Raw genomic sequence first — 18,963 nt, forward strand, 5'->3', positions numbered from 1 at the left:
AGGCTCTCTGGCTGGGTATGCTGGAGAAGGGTCTTCTCCTAGAACCTTTGATGAAAGGTTCTGCTATACTTTGATTTAAGCCTTCTAGTCTCTAGGACTATGACAGAATGATGTTTTGTTTTTAATGTGCTGCCAGGGTTATGTTAATTTTTTGGGTGGCCTTTCAGAGTTACGAGTTGGAGTTTGTAAACAGACCAGTGCAACCCTGTCCCACAGGAGGGAATGAATAGGCTGACTCTGCCATTTCAGCCACCTACCGGTCAAGTTACACCTGAGCACTCGAAATGTTGTTTAAAACAGGCCAACTTCAGTGTCATCAGCAGCTGAAGTTTGGGGTCCAGCATCCCCAACAACAGCTTGCTGTCTTCACCAAGCAGCGTGGGGACAGGACTGATGGCCTCGTCTTGATTTTAATTATCTTAGGATGCCTCTCAAAGATCTATAATGACCTCACTCAATGAGTCAAATATTCTTCCCTGATTGGTGCATAAGACTTAAAACCATGACTCACACGTGTGGATAAAGCCCTAAGATGAGCGTATGCTCTTTGTCATAGGAAGACATTTATTGGTCATTTTGTCCTGCACGTCCATCAGCATGCCAAGATGGAAGCCTCATGCTGAGTTGGAAGAGAAGCACTGGGGAATATGGATTTCAGTTTATAGGTCTTAGCAACTCTGCAATATCCAATTCTTTCTCTTTCCAAAATTCCTGACTTCACCCCTTTCACATCCATCTAGTCCACTCATCAATCTATTCATTTGTTGATCCGTTCACTCATCCACTTATCAAGATATTCATTCACCCCATTCATCCTCTTATCAATCTGTCCACATATCCACATACAAACTGTGCAATATTAAGTGCAAGTGGGATTTACACATTACAGGCATTATATTAAAACTAAAAAAATGAAAGTTATTATCCTTAACCTACCACCTTTTAGATAGCTAGAAAAAAAAATTCTGAAGAGATAATTCAGTGGCTTATAGTGTTTGCTGCTTATCCAGAGGACCTGCATTCAATTCCTGGCATCCATGCTGAGCATAACGCAACCACTTATAACTCCAGCTCCAAAGAATCTGACACTTTCTTCTGGCCTCCATAGTTACTGCATATATATAGCACACACACATACACACCATACATACACACACATCATACAAACACACACCACACACATACATACACACTGCACACATACCCCACACTACGCACCCACACACCACACAAGAACACACACACCTCCCATATACACACACTGCACACACACACATCACACATACACTACAGAGGCACACACCACACTCACACCACACACATACACATACCAATCCCATCCATACACCACACACATACACACACACACCATATAAACACACCATGCACACAATACACAGGCCATGCACACACATACACATACCACACACACTACACCCCCACACCACACACATACACACCACACACATACACACCACACATATACCACACACATATATATATACAACACACCCATGCACACACCACACACTACACACAAACCACATATGCAAAAATATACCTTATACACACATTGCACACCCCACACAATACACACACCACACATGCACACACATACACCTTATACACACACACCACACCCATGCACACACCACACAATACACACACCATAATGCATTCACACACCTTATACACATACCACACACACACTACACACCCACACATCACATATACACACACACCACACATACACACACACATACATACACACACAAAAGACTTAAAAGAAGTTTAAGCTTATACTCTAGAGTGTGCATCTCAATAACTTGAGTTTTGCGATGCTGTAGAAAGTACCCTCACCAGGACATATCTGGAAATGGAGTGTTCTTATTATATGATTTTTTTCTGATAGCAGAACCATATTCTGCAAATACCAAAGCCTCAGTGTTGACCAAGGCTCTATTCAGCCTGCTGTCTGCAAAAAGCCAAGTGTAGGACAATGGAACTTTTAATGGTGACTCCAGGTCATGGCTATTCCAGACCAGGCCCCTGTGTTGGTTACTAGCAGTTCAGCCAACTCCTTCCAGTTCCTTTTCCTCACACCCTCCCCCCCTTCCTCTACAGTGAGTCTGGAAACTGGACATCTGAAAACTAACATTGAAGATTTTATGTTAAAATGCGTCAACTGTTTTGAGTGTAGTATAGTATTCATCTAAGAGCTCTGGCAGCAGAGAATGAATTAAAACCATGCAAAAGAGAAATTTTGAATTTTATCGTAGAGGGCAGTGGAGGTGGTCTGTGTGCTTCTGTAGGGTGTAGTCATGAGTTTTCATAGATGTTGAAAGAGCTTCCTTCTCCCACACAAAAGGAAACATTGCATAAACATTTCCAGGTGACCTAAAACAGAAGGAAGAGGTACAGAAGACACAAAGGATAGAGAAAGCAGAAATAAAGCGTCAGAGTTGAAGCAATGGCAGGAAGAGAAGAGGGAAAGCCCACGCAAGGGCCAGAAGAAAGAAGGATGAAATAAAACAGAACCTCTGGCTTCTAGGATTAGAATCCCAGAGGCAAGGATTCTGGGTGGAGGCTGTCCTCCCAGGACACTTTTACATCAATCAACTGCAGTGCTGAAATGAACGGGGCTGTGGAATCAACCCAGAGAATGGCTTACCTGTAGACAATTCCTTTGGAATGAAGAAACTGTAGACCAAGGATGATTTCAGCAGCATAAAACCTGTCAGAAAGACAGTCAGGGCACAGCATGAGCATAGGAGGAGCAGGGCAAGAGCTCCAAGCATTGTGATAGTTTATGTATATTCAACTAAATGGCACACATGCGCTTTTGCTGAACTCCAGACAGGAAGATGTCACCCACTCTGCAGGTAACACAAAGGTTCCAGCTCACCTGGGGTCTGCCCAGAAAGCATCATTTAGGAGCTGGTGAATCTGCTGTTTGCTCTTATCTCCTAAACTGCGATGCCCACACTATCTTAAAACCTATGCAAACGTGAACTATAATAAATAGTACAGTGCAGTAGGAAAAATAGTTTCCTCCTTTACATTCTGCCTAGAGCCCACAGAGCCCGGTGCCAGGCCGTCTCCAACATATCTTGCTAGAATATTTTCATATTGATGTTGTTAAGCTTGGGCCAGAGCTATAGACTGAGAGGGAGTAAGAGGATATGAGAAGACAGATGGTGATAAGCTGCTCCTCCTCATCGGTGGTGGCAGGCTTAAAGGAAATGAGGTTATGTCTCTCTAGTGGGAATAAGTCAGACATAAGGGAGAGCTTCTTGGAAGGGAAATTTGCTGGGTCCTAGGAAGAACGCATTTAGGGGACAATAGGGGCAGCAGGTGTTCTAGTTAGCTTCATTCAAGCTCTATAGAACCCTGGGGGACAGAATGACCAGCCCCTCTTTTCATGCAAGTGTGCAATGCCCAGGGACTTCTGCTCAACGCTGCAGAAACCTGATAAAATAATCACAGGTTTTTGGCTGAAGGTGCCTGAAGACTCTGGGAGTGGCCAGTGCTCCCTTCTAGAGTTGATAAAACAGCCACGGTGCTGTTTTTTTTTTTTTTTTTTTGCAGAAGTTGGTGGACCCAGTCCATCTTTCAACCCAATTCTGCCTAAACCACTTTAAGTGGTCATGAAGAGGTATATGATAGATTGCCAAGCATCAAGGGAAAAAAGCCAGTATGTAGTTATTTATTGTGTATCATGGTGCATGTGTGCAGATTAGAAGACAACCTACGCAAGTTTGGGATGGGACCAGGTCGTGAGGTGCCCTTACCTACTGAGCCATCTTGCCAGCCCTAGTTATCATTTGTAAATGATGCTAATTCCACTGCTTATGTTTGCTTGTATGTTGCTGTGGGTTTATCAGGAGGGAAGCAGGACCAAGGCTAAGGGAAAAACAACACCTGCAGGTGAGCTGCGGGACCCAGCTGGTAGGATCCGCCCTCCTACCAGGAAACAGCTGGCTCCACTAGCATCCCCAGCTGTTTGATGCCAGAGAAGGGGAGGGTTATTTTCAAACACAGGAAAGGCTGAATGCTTTGTAACTTCCCACCAAGTTTCCCGATGACAGGCTGCAGCTCAGTGCCACCCCCAGGGTCACCTGAGACATCTGGGTTCCATTTCACTGCTCTTTCCAAAGGATACATATTTGCATCTGTGCTCAATGAGTTAGGAACTTGATGGACTGGAGAGCGTTCCTATGAAATGAATGAACTGTTTGATTCATGTTGATCTATTTCATGAAATAAGACAGGAGTGAATCTCAGTTTTATAAAAATGGGAAATTGTTGGCTTGTTTGACATGATTCCCAAGTATTTACCTTGTTCTGGGATTTAGGCATGCCAACCAATAAAGTAAGAAAAATAATCTATGAGGGGGTTGGAGAGATGGCTCAGTGGTTAACAGTATTTGCTACTCTTTCAGAGGACCCGTGTTCGAATCCCAGCACCCACAGCAGGTGGCTCACAACTGCCTGGAACTCCAGTTCCAGGGCATCAGACACCTTCCTTTGGACTCCAAGGGCACTGCATGCACATGTGCACAGGCACAAATCCAAGCACACACATAATCACAAAAACTAATGTAAAAGACCACATGAGAAAAGCAATCCGTGGGTGGGTGCTGGGTGCACAGAAACACCACAAATACAAGAACGTCCCAAATACCAAGTGAGGCTCTTACGTGGCTCTGGAAAGATCAAATTTGTGGCAACTTTGGATGTGGTACATTAAATCTCCCCCATTGAGGTATTCCATCACGAAAAAGAGGTTTTCCTAGGGGAAAAAACAATCAAACACCAAGTTTTAGCATTGAAAGAAAGAAAAGAAAGTTGACTTTCCAAAGAAATAGGCAATTTTAGAGAAATCAATTCTAGCATGAAATTTCTCTCAGCTGAACTATATTGTTGAACCCCAGGACATGTGTGGAATACCGCTGGGAGAATGGTAACACACTGAGTGACAGTGCGCTGTGACCCATCTGACAGGATGGGATCTGTCTGCTGAACTACGGGCAGCATGGAGCACTTAGTGGATGTGGATCACACACTTGCTACAAGAGACAATGTGGAGGATGGTGTCTGGGTCTCCGATGCCAGGAACAGGGTGGGGACCTCCATGTTATATGGTGCTCAGCCAACACTCAGTGAGCATGCCCTGTGGGTGATATTCCAGGTCTTCCATCAAAGAGTCCTCAGTCTTGCCATCAAGTTAGTGTATTATGCTCACGTCCACGTCACTCGTGGCAGAGGTAGCCACAGTTTTTGAGCATGTAGCTCCTAGCATAGGATGAGGGCCCTGCCTGGCATTAGAAATCCAGTGCTCATAGGCTGTGATCAACAGAAAGCCTGGGAAATCCTCAGGTGACAGCTATCGGAGGTTCCCGATACCAACCAGATCATGTTTCACCAATACCGTGAGACACCATTTCTTCCAGAAAAACAATCACAGCTCTTTGAACACCTGGATGCGTAAGAGTTTTTAAGAGCCACGGCGTCACCAACCCATGAAGTGTGGAGACTGTGTTTGTGCACGAATTTGCACTTAACCTCAACTGAGTGACTTTTTAAAGAAGCCAGAGTTAACATTATGTCGGGAACTGAAACTAATTGGGTGTTAAGGCAGACAGGTAACGGTTCAAAGTGTTCTCGCCTCATGCTAACATTCATTGCCTGTCATCTGTATGGAAGCCACATTTCCCCAGAACGATAATATCATGGCAATTATCTTGATAATTCAAGTAATGTATCCATCCTCTTCTTTCAAAGTTGACTAAGATAAAATTTTTAGATTCCACTACTGGAACTGCAACACACAAATATATACTCACATACACACACACACACACTCTCTCTCTCTCTCTCATTCTCTCTCTCTCTCTCTTTCTCTCTCTCTCTCTCTTTCTCTCTCTCTCTCTCTCTCTCTCTCTCTCTCTCTCTCTCTCTCTCTCTCTCACACACACACACACACACACTTTTTTTTTTGTTCTGCTGCGCACAAGCCAGAATTGCCAATTCAATCACTGTAATTTAGCCCTGACATTTCAAGCAAGTGTGGTCATTTCCCTCATCTGGAGGAACCTGCATTTCCTTGGCATACCTTTTCCCCACTGTGATTAATATTTAAACCACCTCCAGCCTTTACCATTTTCACTCAGAACTTTACTGGCCTTGAACAAGCCATGGCACTGGCATCTTTCTCTCATATGTATGATTAAACTCACATGCCAGGAGCTTGGGGAGACAGCTCAGTGGCTAAAGTCCTTACATTGCATGCAAGCACACAAACCTCAGTTCCAATGCCAGCACCCACGTAAAACAGACAGACTTGGGGGTATGGATTTGTGATACCAGTGCCACAGAAGTGGAGACGTGCGGATTGCTGGGCTTCCCTGGCCAGTCAGTCTAACTCTGGTAAGCCCCAGGACCTAGAGAGAGAGACCCTGTCTCAAAAACCAAGGTGGGCAGATCCCGAGGAGTGACACATCTGGTTTACTTCTAGCCTCCACAGGTTGTGCACACTTATGTCCCCATTCACACCTGCGTACACATTCACCCTTACACACCCACCCACACGTAAAACCAGTTGGTAAGATCATCTGAAAAGGCAAAGGCGGTCGGTCATTACTTTTTAGTGGCAGGATATGAACGGGGCCCTGCAATGTTTGTTTGGATATCACAGTTTCTACCCCGTCAGTTTAGATTTGGAAAAAGTGGATAAAGGAGACTGGTGGGGAAAAATGTAACTCTACCCCTCATATTTCACACATTCTTCCTGTGACAACGGCTTTGTGAAGGTTGGGGTCTTAAGAGAGGACCTGGTCATTGTCCTCTGGGTTCACTCTTCTTAGCTCAGGAAGAATCTTTCCACTTGGCAGGGCTTCTCATAGCAACTCAGAAGGGGTGCAGGTCAGCTAGACCTGACTGGTCCTGAGCAAAGTTCTGTTTTATTTACGCTGCTGTGTCCCTGAGTCCTTTCTTCTTTAGCTTTGCCACGTGGTATAGGACGGCCTTGACAGCCTGCTACAAGCAATCACGAGTTTCCCCAGCACCCCCAGATCTCAGGAATGATCAACCAAACTAGTTTGGTCAAGAACCGGCTTCGGTCTTTCTCCAGTAAGATCCTAAAGCTCCCATCAATTCTCTGATGACAGAACTTTGAATCCCAGTGTGGTGGCACAGACCTGTAATTCCAGCAATCAGGAGGCTGAGGCAGGGGATCACTATAGAAACAACCTGGGTTACAGAGTGAGTTCAAAGCCAGTGAGCTACCTAGTACTATGTAAGATTTGGAGTTTGGGGATTCCGTTTATGAGCATTGATAGCCCCTTTAAAACTTGAAACCATTGTTGAAACATTGGCACAAACAACTTTCATCAGTGGCCAGGGAAGGAGGGCACAGAAAATGACTTTTGTCTGAACCGAACCCCTTCAGAGTTGCTGTCAAAAGCTCTGCCAACTGGAAAAGTCCAGACTCAGCAAGTTAACCAAGTGTTAACCAAGAGTGGGAGATTCAGTGTAACCAATAAACCATGGCTTTTGTCTCTTCTTAGAGCTGATTTCAAGTCACCTTTATTTTCAGGCTAAGTTCATTAACCTCTCCGAGGCTTCCTTTCGTTTTTGAAATCAGGAAGTTAATGTTTGGACTTCATAGGATTGTTCTGAGTATGAGATGAGAGGATCCTTGTAGAAAGTGAACTTGGAGTTAGCGCCTTGCATGCATTGAGTAATTGGTAGCCGCAGTCATAAGATAACAAATGGCCGGGTGGAGGTGGCATATGGCTTTAATCCCATCACTCGGGAGGCAGAGGCAGGCAGAACTGAGTTTGAGGTCAGCCTTGTCTACAGAGTGAGCTCCATAGCCAGGGATACATAGAAAAACCCTGTCTCAAAACAAAACAACCCAAAAAACAAAGAAACAAAACAAAACAAGAAAATGAATGAAATTAGTTAATACTAACAACCAAACATAACCAGATGCTTTTCAGAGAAAGACTGAACAGTCCTATGAGAGAAAGAAGAACACAGAATTGGATGTCCTCTCCTAGGCTGGTCTTGTGCTTCTGCTCCCCAGCTGAGAGACACATAAAGGAGCACGGTGAGAGGGACCTGGGTTGGGCTGGTTTTATGTCTGTGGAGACCCTAACTGGGACATAGGATCTTCCCAGGTGTGCAGTAGCTGAGCGTTAACGGGATGAGGAATGGAACACTACAGCTCTGCCCCGTTTAGAACTCGTGAGCTCCGGGTGCAGCATCCATCAAGTGGAAGTTGTAGCATCTGAGCACAGCCCAGCCTGCTGCCAACCAGCCGAGCGATGGAGCCCTGCCAACCCCGAGCTTCGGTGAGAACCATTTGCCAGAACCTTAACTAACCACCACATATTTCTATATTTTCCCCTTTTCTTGGGGGAAAAGATGAAACTAACAGGTAGTGCCTTTTCAGCACATTGTACTAAGATCTACGCAACACTTCTGGGTAGTAACTATTAGAGGATGCCCAGGAGAGATGGATGCCCAGACATAGTACATATTTGATGTATAATTAAGAAAAAGTGAATAGTTTTCTTTTTTGGACGTCCCTCAAGTGCGATGGGACACACAGCTGGCTTCCTTAAAGACTACCACGTTCTCCCAAGGAAGAAGGAGCAAAGGGCAGGGCTTCCTCTGCTTAGGCCACATTCTTGGGTCTACTTACAGAGCTTGGCTCTTAGAGGAATGCAGGTGACTGTATCTATTACAGATATGTAGGATATCCAGGGCCCTGGATGAATTATTAAGTTATTGAAGTTAGTTCTTCCATGGGCAAAGGATGGAAAGGCAAAAATAGGTCCAAAAGAAATGTGTCTTGTGATGTTTAGAATAAATAACGGAAGTGGTAGGACAAGGCCATTTTGACTGGTCATTTTACATGGTTTTTAAAATGTGCATCTCTTTGAGAAAAACCATATGAGGTGCTCACTCAGAGGACAGGACTGTGATCCATGGAACTCTGGCCTCAATTAAGCATTCAGGATCTCTTAAAGTAACAAAACATAACACTTAGAAAGAGTGACCTCTATATTAGAAAGCTATCTTTGAGTTGATGGATTCAGCCAGTCCAGGTACTTGCTGCCGAGAGTGAAGACCCGAACTGGATCCCAGATCCCGTACTGACTCTGAGCTGTCCAGGGAGCTCCACACATATGCTGTGGCACCCTGATGGCACCCGATACACACACACACACACACACACACACACACACACACACACATACACACACACACACATACACACACACACATACACACACACACATACACACACACACATACATACACACATACACACACACATACACACACACACATACACACACACACATACACACACACACACATACACACACACATACACACACACATACACACACACATACACACACACATACACACATACACACACACATACATACACACACATACACACACACACATACACACACACACACACATACACACACACATACACACACACATACACACACACATACACACACACATACACACACACATACACACACACACACATACACACACACACACACACACACACACACACACACACACACCGAACACACATGTAGAAAAATCTCTTTGCTCAATTTGCTCCCTACAAGAGGAAAGACACTACAGTTCTCAGCATCACTGTTAGTATTAAACACTGGCTTGCAAAGGGAGCACTCCTCCAGGGCTTTCTCCTAACGCCACACTCTTCAGATTGCAACCTCTAAATGCCCTTCCACTGTCCGCTGACTTTATTAACAGAACAGGACAATACCGTGTTGTTCCCAGTTTGTGGTTAGCAAGAGTCAACCCATTTGAGAGTGAAGGTGTCTCAGAAGCAGCAATTCATTGACTAATGCTGAGGGGTCCTGGCTAACATGAGACAAAGAAGTCAAAGTATCATCATTATTCACAGGTGATATGATAATATACATAACTGACTCAAAATATACTATCAGGGAACTTATGCAGCTGATAAACACGTTCAATAATGTGGCTGGATACAAGATGAACTCCAAAATATCAGTAGCCCTCCTATATACAGAGAATCAACACCTTTTACAACAGCCACAAATAATATAAAGTATCTTGATATAACTCTAACCAAGCAAGTGAAAGACCTATATGACAGAAAATTCAAATCTTTGAAGAAAGAAATTGAAGAAGATATCATAAGATGGAAAGATCACTCATGTTTATGGATCGATAGAATTAACATAGTAAAAATGGCCATCTTACCAAAAGCAATACAATACCCATTAAAATTCCAACACAATAATATTCAACTTTATATGGAAAAACAAAAACCCAGGATAGCTAAAACAATCCTTTACAAAATACAAAATGTGGAGGTATCACTATCCCTGATTTCAAGCACTACTACAAAGCTTTAGTAATAAAAACTGCCTGGTATTGGCATAAAAAAGATAGGTGGATCAATGGAATCTAATTGAAGACCCAGATGTAAATCCATACACCTATGAATACCTGATTTTTGACAAAGAACTCAAAAGTATACAATGCTAAAAAGAAAGCAATCTTCAACAAATGGTGCTGGCCTAACTGGATGTTAGCATGTAGAAGAATGCAAATAGATTTATATCTATCACCCTGCACAAAATTCAAGTACAAGTGGATCAAAGATCTCAACATAAATCCAGATACACCAAACCTGATGGAAGAGCAAGTGGGGAATAATCTTGAACACATTGCCACAGGAGACAATTTCCTGAACAGAATAACAATAACATAGGCACTAAGAATGACAATTAATAAATGGGACCTCCTGAAATTGAAAAGTTTCTATAAGGCAAAGGACACCATCAATAGGACAAACCAACAGCCTAAAGAATGGGGAAAGATATTTATCAACCCCACATTTGACAGAGGCTTGGCTGATCTCCTAAATATATAAAGAACTCAAGAAACTAGATATCAAAAAACCAAAAAAATCCAATTTAAAAATGGGGTATAGAGCTAAACAGGGAATTCTGAACAGAAGAATCTCAAATGGCCCAGAAACACTTAAGGAGATCCTCACCATCTTTAGCCATCAAGCTAATGAAAATGACTCTGAGATTCCATCTTACATCATAAGAATGGCTAAGATCAAAATCCCAAGTGACAGCTCATGCTGGAAAGGATGTGGAGCAAGGACAACACTCCTCCATTGTTGGTGGGAGTTCAAACTCGTACAGCCGCTTTAGATGTTAGTGTGGAAGTTTCTCAGATAACTGGGAGTCAATACCACAAGACCCAGCTATACCACTCTTGGATATATATCCAAAGACACTCCATCCTACCACAAGCACACTTACTCAACTATGTTTATAGCAACTTCATTAGTAATAGCTAGAGACAACTTAGAAGTCCCCCAACCGAGGAATGGATAAAGAAAATGTGGTACATCTACACAATGGAGTATTACTCAGATGTTGAAAACAAGGACACTAGGAAATATGAAGACAAATGGATGGAACTAGAAAGAATCATCCCAGAGTGAGGTAACCCAGTCTGAGAAAGACAAACATGGTATGTGCTCACTCATAAGAATATATTAACTGTAAGATAAATGATAACTATGCTACAACCCACCCACCCAGAGAGACTAGGAGGCTTCGTGGAAGGATGCCCAGGTCTCCCTGGAAAGGGGACATAGAAGAGATTTTATGAGTGGACTGAGGGAAGGTGGGGGTGGGAACATGAGCAATCAGGTTGGGGAGAGGGCAGAGGGGGGAAAGTACTGAAAGGGACTACTGGAAAGTGGCAGGGGGGCATTTCTAGGTCAGGTAAAAGAACTTGGTACAAGAGAATCTCCTAGGAATCTACAAAGATGACCCCAGCTAAGATGCCTAGCAATATTGGATACATGGCCTGAACTGGTCATCTCCTGTGACCAGATTGTCATGAGAGAGGCTTTATCCAGCAAATGAAGGAGACAGAGGCAGATCCACAACCCAACATTGGATGGAGTTCAGGGACTCCTACAGAATAAGGGGAAAGAGGATTGTAGGAGGCAGAGGACACAAGAAAACTCACAGAATCAACTCACTTTGACTCATAGGGGCTCACAGAGACTGACCTGACAACCAGGGAGCCTGCATGGGGCTGACCTAGGCCCTCTGTATATATGTGACAGTTGTGTAGCTTGGTCTTCTTGTGGGATTCTTTTTTTTTTGATTTTTCGAGACAGGGTTTCTCCGTAGCTTTTGGTTCCTGTCCTGGAACTAGCTCTTGTAGACCAGGCTGGCCTCGAACTCACAGAGATCTGCCTGCCTCTGCCTCCCGAGTGCTGGGATTAAAGGTGTGCGCCACCACCGCCCGGCTCTTCTTTTGGGATTCTTAACAGTGGGAACAGGGGCTACCTCTGATTATTTTACTACTTCTCATACTGGGTCACTTTGCCCAGCCTTAATACATGGGGAGGTACCCAGTCTCACTGAACTTGATATGCCATGTTTTATTGATAATCATGGGAGACCTGCCCTTTCCTAAATGGAAATGGAGGGAAAATGGATTAGGGTGGGGTAGGGGGAGAAGCTGGAAGGAGAGGAGGGAGGGAAAACTACTTCTGGGATATAAAATAAATAACTAAGTTTATTCTGGAAAAGGTAATATTATAAAGATTTGATGCGTTATGAAAATTCTTCTTTTTGCTAAATATTGTGCTGATGGACTTGGGAGACAGATTCAAAAGCATAAGAGCCTGAGTGTGGATCCCCAGGATGTATATAAAATGAGAAGCAGCAATTTTCAATCTCAGTGGAGATGGAGAATTCCTCGAGGCTCACAGGGCAGCTAGCCTGGAGTATGCAGCCACGAAATGGGGGCCAACATTGGAGATTATCTCCTGACCTCCATTCTGCAGACATGCCACATATATGTTCACTATACTCTTACAAAATTACTTCAGTATACAGTTTGAGTATTCTGAAAAAAAACTGAAAAACAGCCTGGTGGCTTTGCCAAGACCCGCAGGGGTTTGTGTGTGAAGGATCACGTTACCCACAGCTTCTACAGTTGTCTTCATACTTCTCTGGAGAAAACATATGTTATCATGGGATAATCTAAATTTTTTTGGGTTAATTTTCTTTGTTACATACAGCTAAAACTTTACCTGTGAAAACTCTTTTTTAGGTAATGATGAAAAGGGGCTAAAATACAGATTTATAAATCAAATACAAGAATACAGATTTATAAATCAAAGAACTGAAAAAGTATTTTTTATAAAAAAGTTTTAATAATTTCAGTAGCTTTCCTTTTTGTTCTCTGTCTCCTCAGAGTGGGGATGACAAATGTACGCTACAATGCTGGGTTTTTAAAAAAGTGGGTTCTCGGGGTTGAACTCAGGTCTTCAAGGAAGGTAAACCTCTATTCTGAGCTGATTCTAACTCATTATCTTCAGTATCTTCTTTTGTGACTTCCACTCTTTTTTATTATTTTTCTTATATCTCTCTTTTTTTTGTTTTTAAAATTACATTGTCAGTACAGTAAGGCTCCATTGGTGTTAGAAGAGCCAAAGATTCTATTCAGCTGTGGACCAACACAGCCAAGGCTCAATTAAGCCTACTTACTAAATGGGACTCTATCACCTTGTAGAGAAAGGTGTGGAGTGAGGAACTGCCTTTCCCACATCCGTACCTCCATGGAGAAAAAAGAGAGGAGCTTCCTGTGTATCTCACTATAGAGCAAGGGCTGCTCAAACACACGCTGGAGGGGACCTGATGTTGAGTGGGAAGAGGTGGCAGGGTGAGACTTTGGTCTCTCTTTAACATACTCCATGCTGTCTTTGGAGGTTCACTCCAAAATTTCTACTGTGCTTCTAAACCCAGTATTGGTGTTGATAAATCGGAATTTAGACGTTGTGGTATTGTAGGGAATTGGAGCAATTTTGAATGTATTAATATTCTCTTTGAAACAGGTCTTGCTATGTGGTCCAGACTGGCTCCTCACCCGCAATCTTCTTGTCACAGCTTCCCTCCCAAGTGCTGGAATTACAGGGCTGTGTCACCTCACCAGGCTCTTTCTTTCATTTTAATTTACTCAAGTACAAATTGAGATGTTCTAAGAAACAAAGCTTATTTCCTTTTCATAAATATATAACACAAAGGATCCAACAAAAAATCCTTTGTACAACTAGATATATAAAGGTGCAGTTTGTGTGTGTGTGGGGGGGTGTGCATACGCATGCACGAATGTACGTATTCAAGGGAGGCAGAGATAGGAAAGAGATAAACGGCTCTCTACAAACTAGCAAGCTCATTTATTCTGGCCGGTTTATATTTCTACTGTAAATTTTAATTAGTAAAATTCACTACCTTTGTAGATTCATTAGTGTGAGTCAGAAATATCTGGCCTGAATTTCAAGACATCGGTACCTTGCAGCAGGGACTTGGGCTCAGTTGTATTTACTGGCTTAATTGTTCCGTGGGGTCTTCTTGCATTAACTAACCAATTATTTTCCTTTGCAATCAAAGTGCAGCTAAAACTCCCTTTCATGAATTTTAAAGCGCTCTCCTTGGTGTGTTTAGTCTCTGAGGAGAGGCGGTGAAGCAACATCCTGGCTCCCTCGCTTCACAGCGATCTGACTTTCAATGGGCTCCTTGTCCCTCCGGGCACCTCCATTCCCTTGTCTATAAAACATGGACATTAATAATGTCTACTTCATAGACTGTTATGAAGAGTAAAGGAGCTCAAATATGTAATGTGCCCAGAACACAGAGTGACACATAGTAACGCTCTATAACTGTCAGGTGTTTTCATATTTATAACTGTAGTTATTAACTATAATCCTCACACATTGAGAACGAATGTCCCAGAAATAGTCTGGGTTTTAACATAAGAGGTGAATTGTCTGAAACAGGGGTTTGATGTGAAAAATGTCCCTTTTTTGTTGACCATTTAAAGTTATTAAGTTACCACAGGTAGGAAATTACAAAAGCATTGGGTGTGGCACACACCTTACCCTTGGCACTCAGGAGGCTAAGGAAGAAGAACTATGTGACTTCAAGGCCTTACACACCAATCAGTGTCAAGGTCAATAAAGAAGGTTTAGCTGAAGTTGATTCATTGATCAATTCTTGTAACTACTGCCGGTTCTAGAGCTGACAAAGAAACAGACCTGGTGTTTGAAGCCATTGAGATCCTAGTCCCAAAACTCATCTGCGTCAATGATCTTATTACCTTGAAGATGCACAAAAGAAAATGTGGACAGGTACAAAGTAGTAGAGTGATCTGCTGGATGTCAAAAAACATATCTGTAGGACATTTGGAGGGCTGGGGATGAGGTTGAGTGTTTGCCTCTTGTTCACGAAGCCCTGGGTTCAAGACAAGCAAGGAATAACCCAGATGTGTGCTGATAAATGTATAATCACAGCACTTTGGAGATGGAGGCAGGAGAACCAGAAGTGTAAAGTCACCCTAAGTTACCCAGAGTGTTTGAGACCAGCCTGGGCTATAGGTGACTGCCACATACATAGAACTTGGGGTTTATAAAGGCTTAAAAATTGTTTGAATCAAAGTAAGACAAATATAATAGTTTTTCCCAAAAAGAATACAACCCAAAAGTTCTAAAAGGATAAACACCATTAAAATGCAAATCTAAATTTACGGTATAAAGAAGAGATGATTAAAGAGCAACTGAGGTGATCAATCTAACAAAATCAATTGCATAAATATCATAGGACCATGCTGCTTTGATACACATTACTAGAGAAGGTACAGGGTCTAGAACTATGGGGATATATCAGTATTTAAAACACATACTCATTCTTAGAGGAGGCAGAAGGCAGTCTGTGAGCTTTCTATCATTAGCCAATGGGAGATTGTAAAAGTACGCACTAAAGCTATTTGATGATCTCTGGCTTGTATACCGTATTCTCGCTGCAATGATCACATTTTCAAAGTAAAAAGAGAATGGAAAATGTAGCCAGAGGAACAGTTGTCAAACGTTTGGGATAAATGAGAATTTCACAGCATCAAAGAAATTAGCTAGTGATTTTTTCAAAGCAGGAACAATTAACTTTGAAAATGCATGGGAATTTGACAAATGTCACACAAATGACATCAGAGCACTAACCTTTTTACCAGATAAGCAAAGTGGGAACAAAAGCAAAGAATAAGTATAGTTATTTTTTCCTAGGTATCATTTTTTTTCAAACACTAGGGAACTCAAATAACAGGGTTTTTTTGGGAGGGTGTCTTTTTAGAAAACTTTATTTACTCTTTGATAATTAAAATTTATAGGAAGAGGACATAAACTGGTGGAGATGTGATGGGGAGTCCTGCTGAGAGCTGGAGGTGGAAATGAGAGGTGAGTTCAACTGAGATGCATGAGATTTTCAAAGAATAATGTAACAAATTTATGTATAATTTTTTCAGTATCTGAAGAAGAAATCAGGACCAGTACTTCCTAAAACAAGATATAAGTAGACATAATTCTTTTCAGGGTATCATGAGTTAAACATGGGTGACAATGTTCTAATTTCAAGATTATAGAAGAAGAAGATGGGTATTGGAGAACAGAAGGCATGTATACATTGGGAGATAGCCTATGACAGCCGGTGGATAGAGTTGGAAATTCCACTCAGAAAACAGGGAAGTTACAGTTCCCACTCAAACCCTAAATGAAACAGGCTTGGATGTCATTCAGTTAACAGGATGCTTGCAGAGTATGTAGTAAGTCCTGGATTCCATCTCCAGCATCATATAAACCAGGCACAGGAATCTAAGCTTTAGGAAGGTGGAGGCAGGAGGACCAGAAGTTCCTTGGCTAATGTCAAGATCAAGACTGAGACCAGAGCCTGGGCTACTAAGACCCTATCTAAAAAACAAACCAAAATAAAACCAAACCAAACTATACAAATAACAAAGAAAGAATCCACAGACAATTCTTTGACTTGGCCCGTAGAATGATGGAGGAAGGTCATTGGTTAAATAAAAAGAAACTGCTTGGCTCTCATTGGTTAGGAGATAGGTGGGAGGAGTAAACAGAACAAAACGCTGGGAGGAAGAGGAAGTGAGGTCAGACTCGACAGCTCTCCTCTCGGGAGCAGACGCCTCAGAGAGACACCATGCCCCGCTCCCGGGCAGACACACGTGATGAAGCTCCAACCTAGAATCTTCCCGGTAAGACCGGTGCTCACAGATTATTAGAGATGGGTTGATCAGGATATCAGAATTAGCCAGTAAGGGCTAGAGCTAAGGGCCAAGCAGTGATTAAAAGAATACAGTGTCCGTGTAATTATTTTGGGTAAAGCTAGCCGTGGGGGCGGCCGGGTGCCGGGGACGCAGCCCCGCCGCCCTTATTACTACAATAGAACATGCATATTCATTTTTAATATTGCTGTATTATGCACTGAGCTCTGAAGAAATATGACAGTCATATGGAAGTGAGGAAACACCTGTGGGTTTAGAGATGCAGGGAGCTTATGACATTTCTACTACACTTTTTTTATGTGCCAAAGAATTCCTATATATCTGTTCATTATTTCCCCCTATTATCCTGTGATATTGGACAAAACACTTTAAGCAAACTTTCCAAGCATATTAGATTACCATAAATTAACTTTAAAGCTACCAAATTTGATCGCCAGGTGATAGTAGAGCACACCTTTAATCCCAGCACTCAGGAGGTAGAGGCAGGTAGATCTCTGTGAGTTTGAGGCCAGACTGGCCTAGAAGAGCTTGTTCCAGAACAGGCTCCAAAGCTACTGAGAAACCCTGTCTCGAAAAATAAAAAAAAAATAGGTACCAAATTTGATAAACTATGAATCTACATCCAAAATCACTGTTTTGTGACATCGGGCATAAGGGTGGTGGAGGGTTGTTTGATGAATATCCAAGTGAGTCACCATTTCTGAAATAATCTACCCAAACACTTAAGGAAAAGAGGCTCATTGGTCAGGTTCAACCAGGCAGTGACCTGTTGACAGAGACAACTGGCTGCCTGACCAATCACCCAAAGTCTCATTTGCAATGTAGAATCAATCAATGTTGGCTAAGGCCTAGAGTATCTGACAGACCACTTTCAGAGGCAGGAAATTTTTCAAAACTGTTTTACCCTGTCTTGACAAGATTTGGCAGCCTTTTTTCTTGTATCTTGCTTGTCCAGTCCAGACATCACGCACTTTGACAATGGTCGAGGCATGGGCAGTTTCTTGCTCAAAGGCCAGTTTTACCAAGAAGAAGACAAACTCCAAGTGGAGTGTCTTTGGTGCTCAACATTCTCTCTGGAATAGATCAGGGCTGCCAGGAGCAATCGTGTCTTACGTCAACAGAATGGTTGGGGTGCCATTCTGTTGCTGGGGGTTTCTGTCCTGCCCAGTCCTGCAGCTGTTTAGTCCCAAAGAAACACACGGAGGTCTACATTAGTTATATACTGATTGGCCTAGTATCTCAGGCTTCTTATTAACTCTTATAACTTATATTAGCCCATAATTCTTGTCTGTGTTAGACACATGGCTTGGTACATTTTCAGCAAGGCAGTCACATCTTGTTTGCTCTGTGTCTGGCTTCCTCTGTGTCTAGATGGAACTTCTAGACAGACTGCAGACTGGAACTTCCCTCTTCCCAGAATTCTCACTGCCCTGCCTCTACTTCCTGCCTGGTTGCCCCACCTATACTTCCAGTCTGGCTACTGACCAATCAGTGTTTATTTAAAATACAAGTGACAGGATACAGGAACATTGTCCCACAGCAGTGGCCAGCATTCATTCAGGATCAGGGTAGGAACAAATCTCTTCCATGATGTGGTTTATATACAATCATCTATTATTCTAGTCTTTACAATAAAATTGTGACAGCCACCAGGGCTCCAAACTCAACCAGTGGGTATCTAGATTGAAGTGTTCTCAACATCTTCAGATGAGGCAGCTCCTGAATAAGAATCTGGGGATTTAACACCCG

The 18,963-nt window shown here is 42.7% G+C and overlaps 1 protein-coding gene across 5 annotated transcripts in view; it reads right to left on the reverse strand.

The window, feature by feature from the left end:
• Prkcq (protein kinase C theta) overlaps window positions 1-18,963 on the reverse strand; it is a 135,089-nt gene that overhangs the window by 23,891 nt on the left and 92,235 nt on the right. For all 5 annotated transcript variants that reach the window (XM_075970339.1, XM_075970341.1, XM_075970338.1 and 2 more), the window contains 2 exons: window positions 4,701-4,792; window positions 2,672-2,734 (listed from right to left, as the gene is read on the reverse strand). In XM_075970339.1, coding sequence (XP_075826454.1) covers window positions 2,672-2,734; window positions 4,701-4,792 — 155 coding nt within the window. The remainder of the gene's footprint in view (window positions 1-2,671; window positions 2,735-4,700; window positions 4,793-18,963) is intronic.

Source organism: Microtus pennsylvanicus, chromosome 4 (assembly GCF_037038515.1).
Source record: "Microtus pennsylvanicus isolate mMicPen1 chromosome 4, mMicPen1.hap1, whole genome shotgun sequence".
In the NCBI taxonomy this organism is placed as follows: Eukaryota; Metazoa; Chordata; class Mammalia; order Rodentia; family Cricetidae; genus Microtus; species Microtus pennsylvanicus.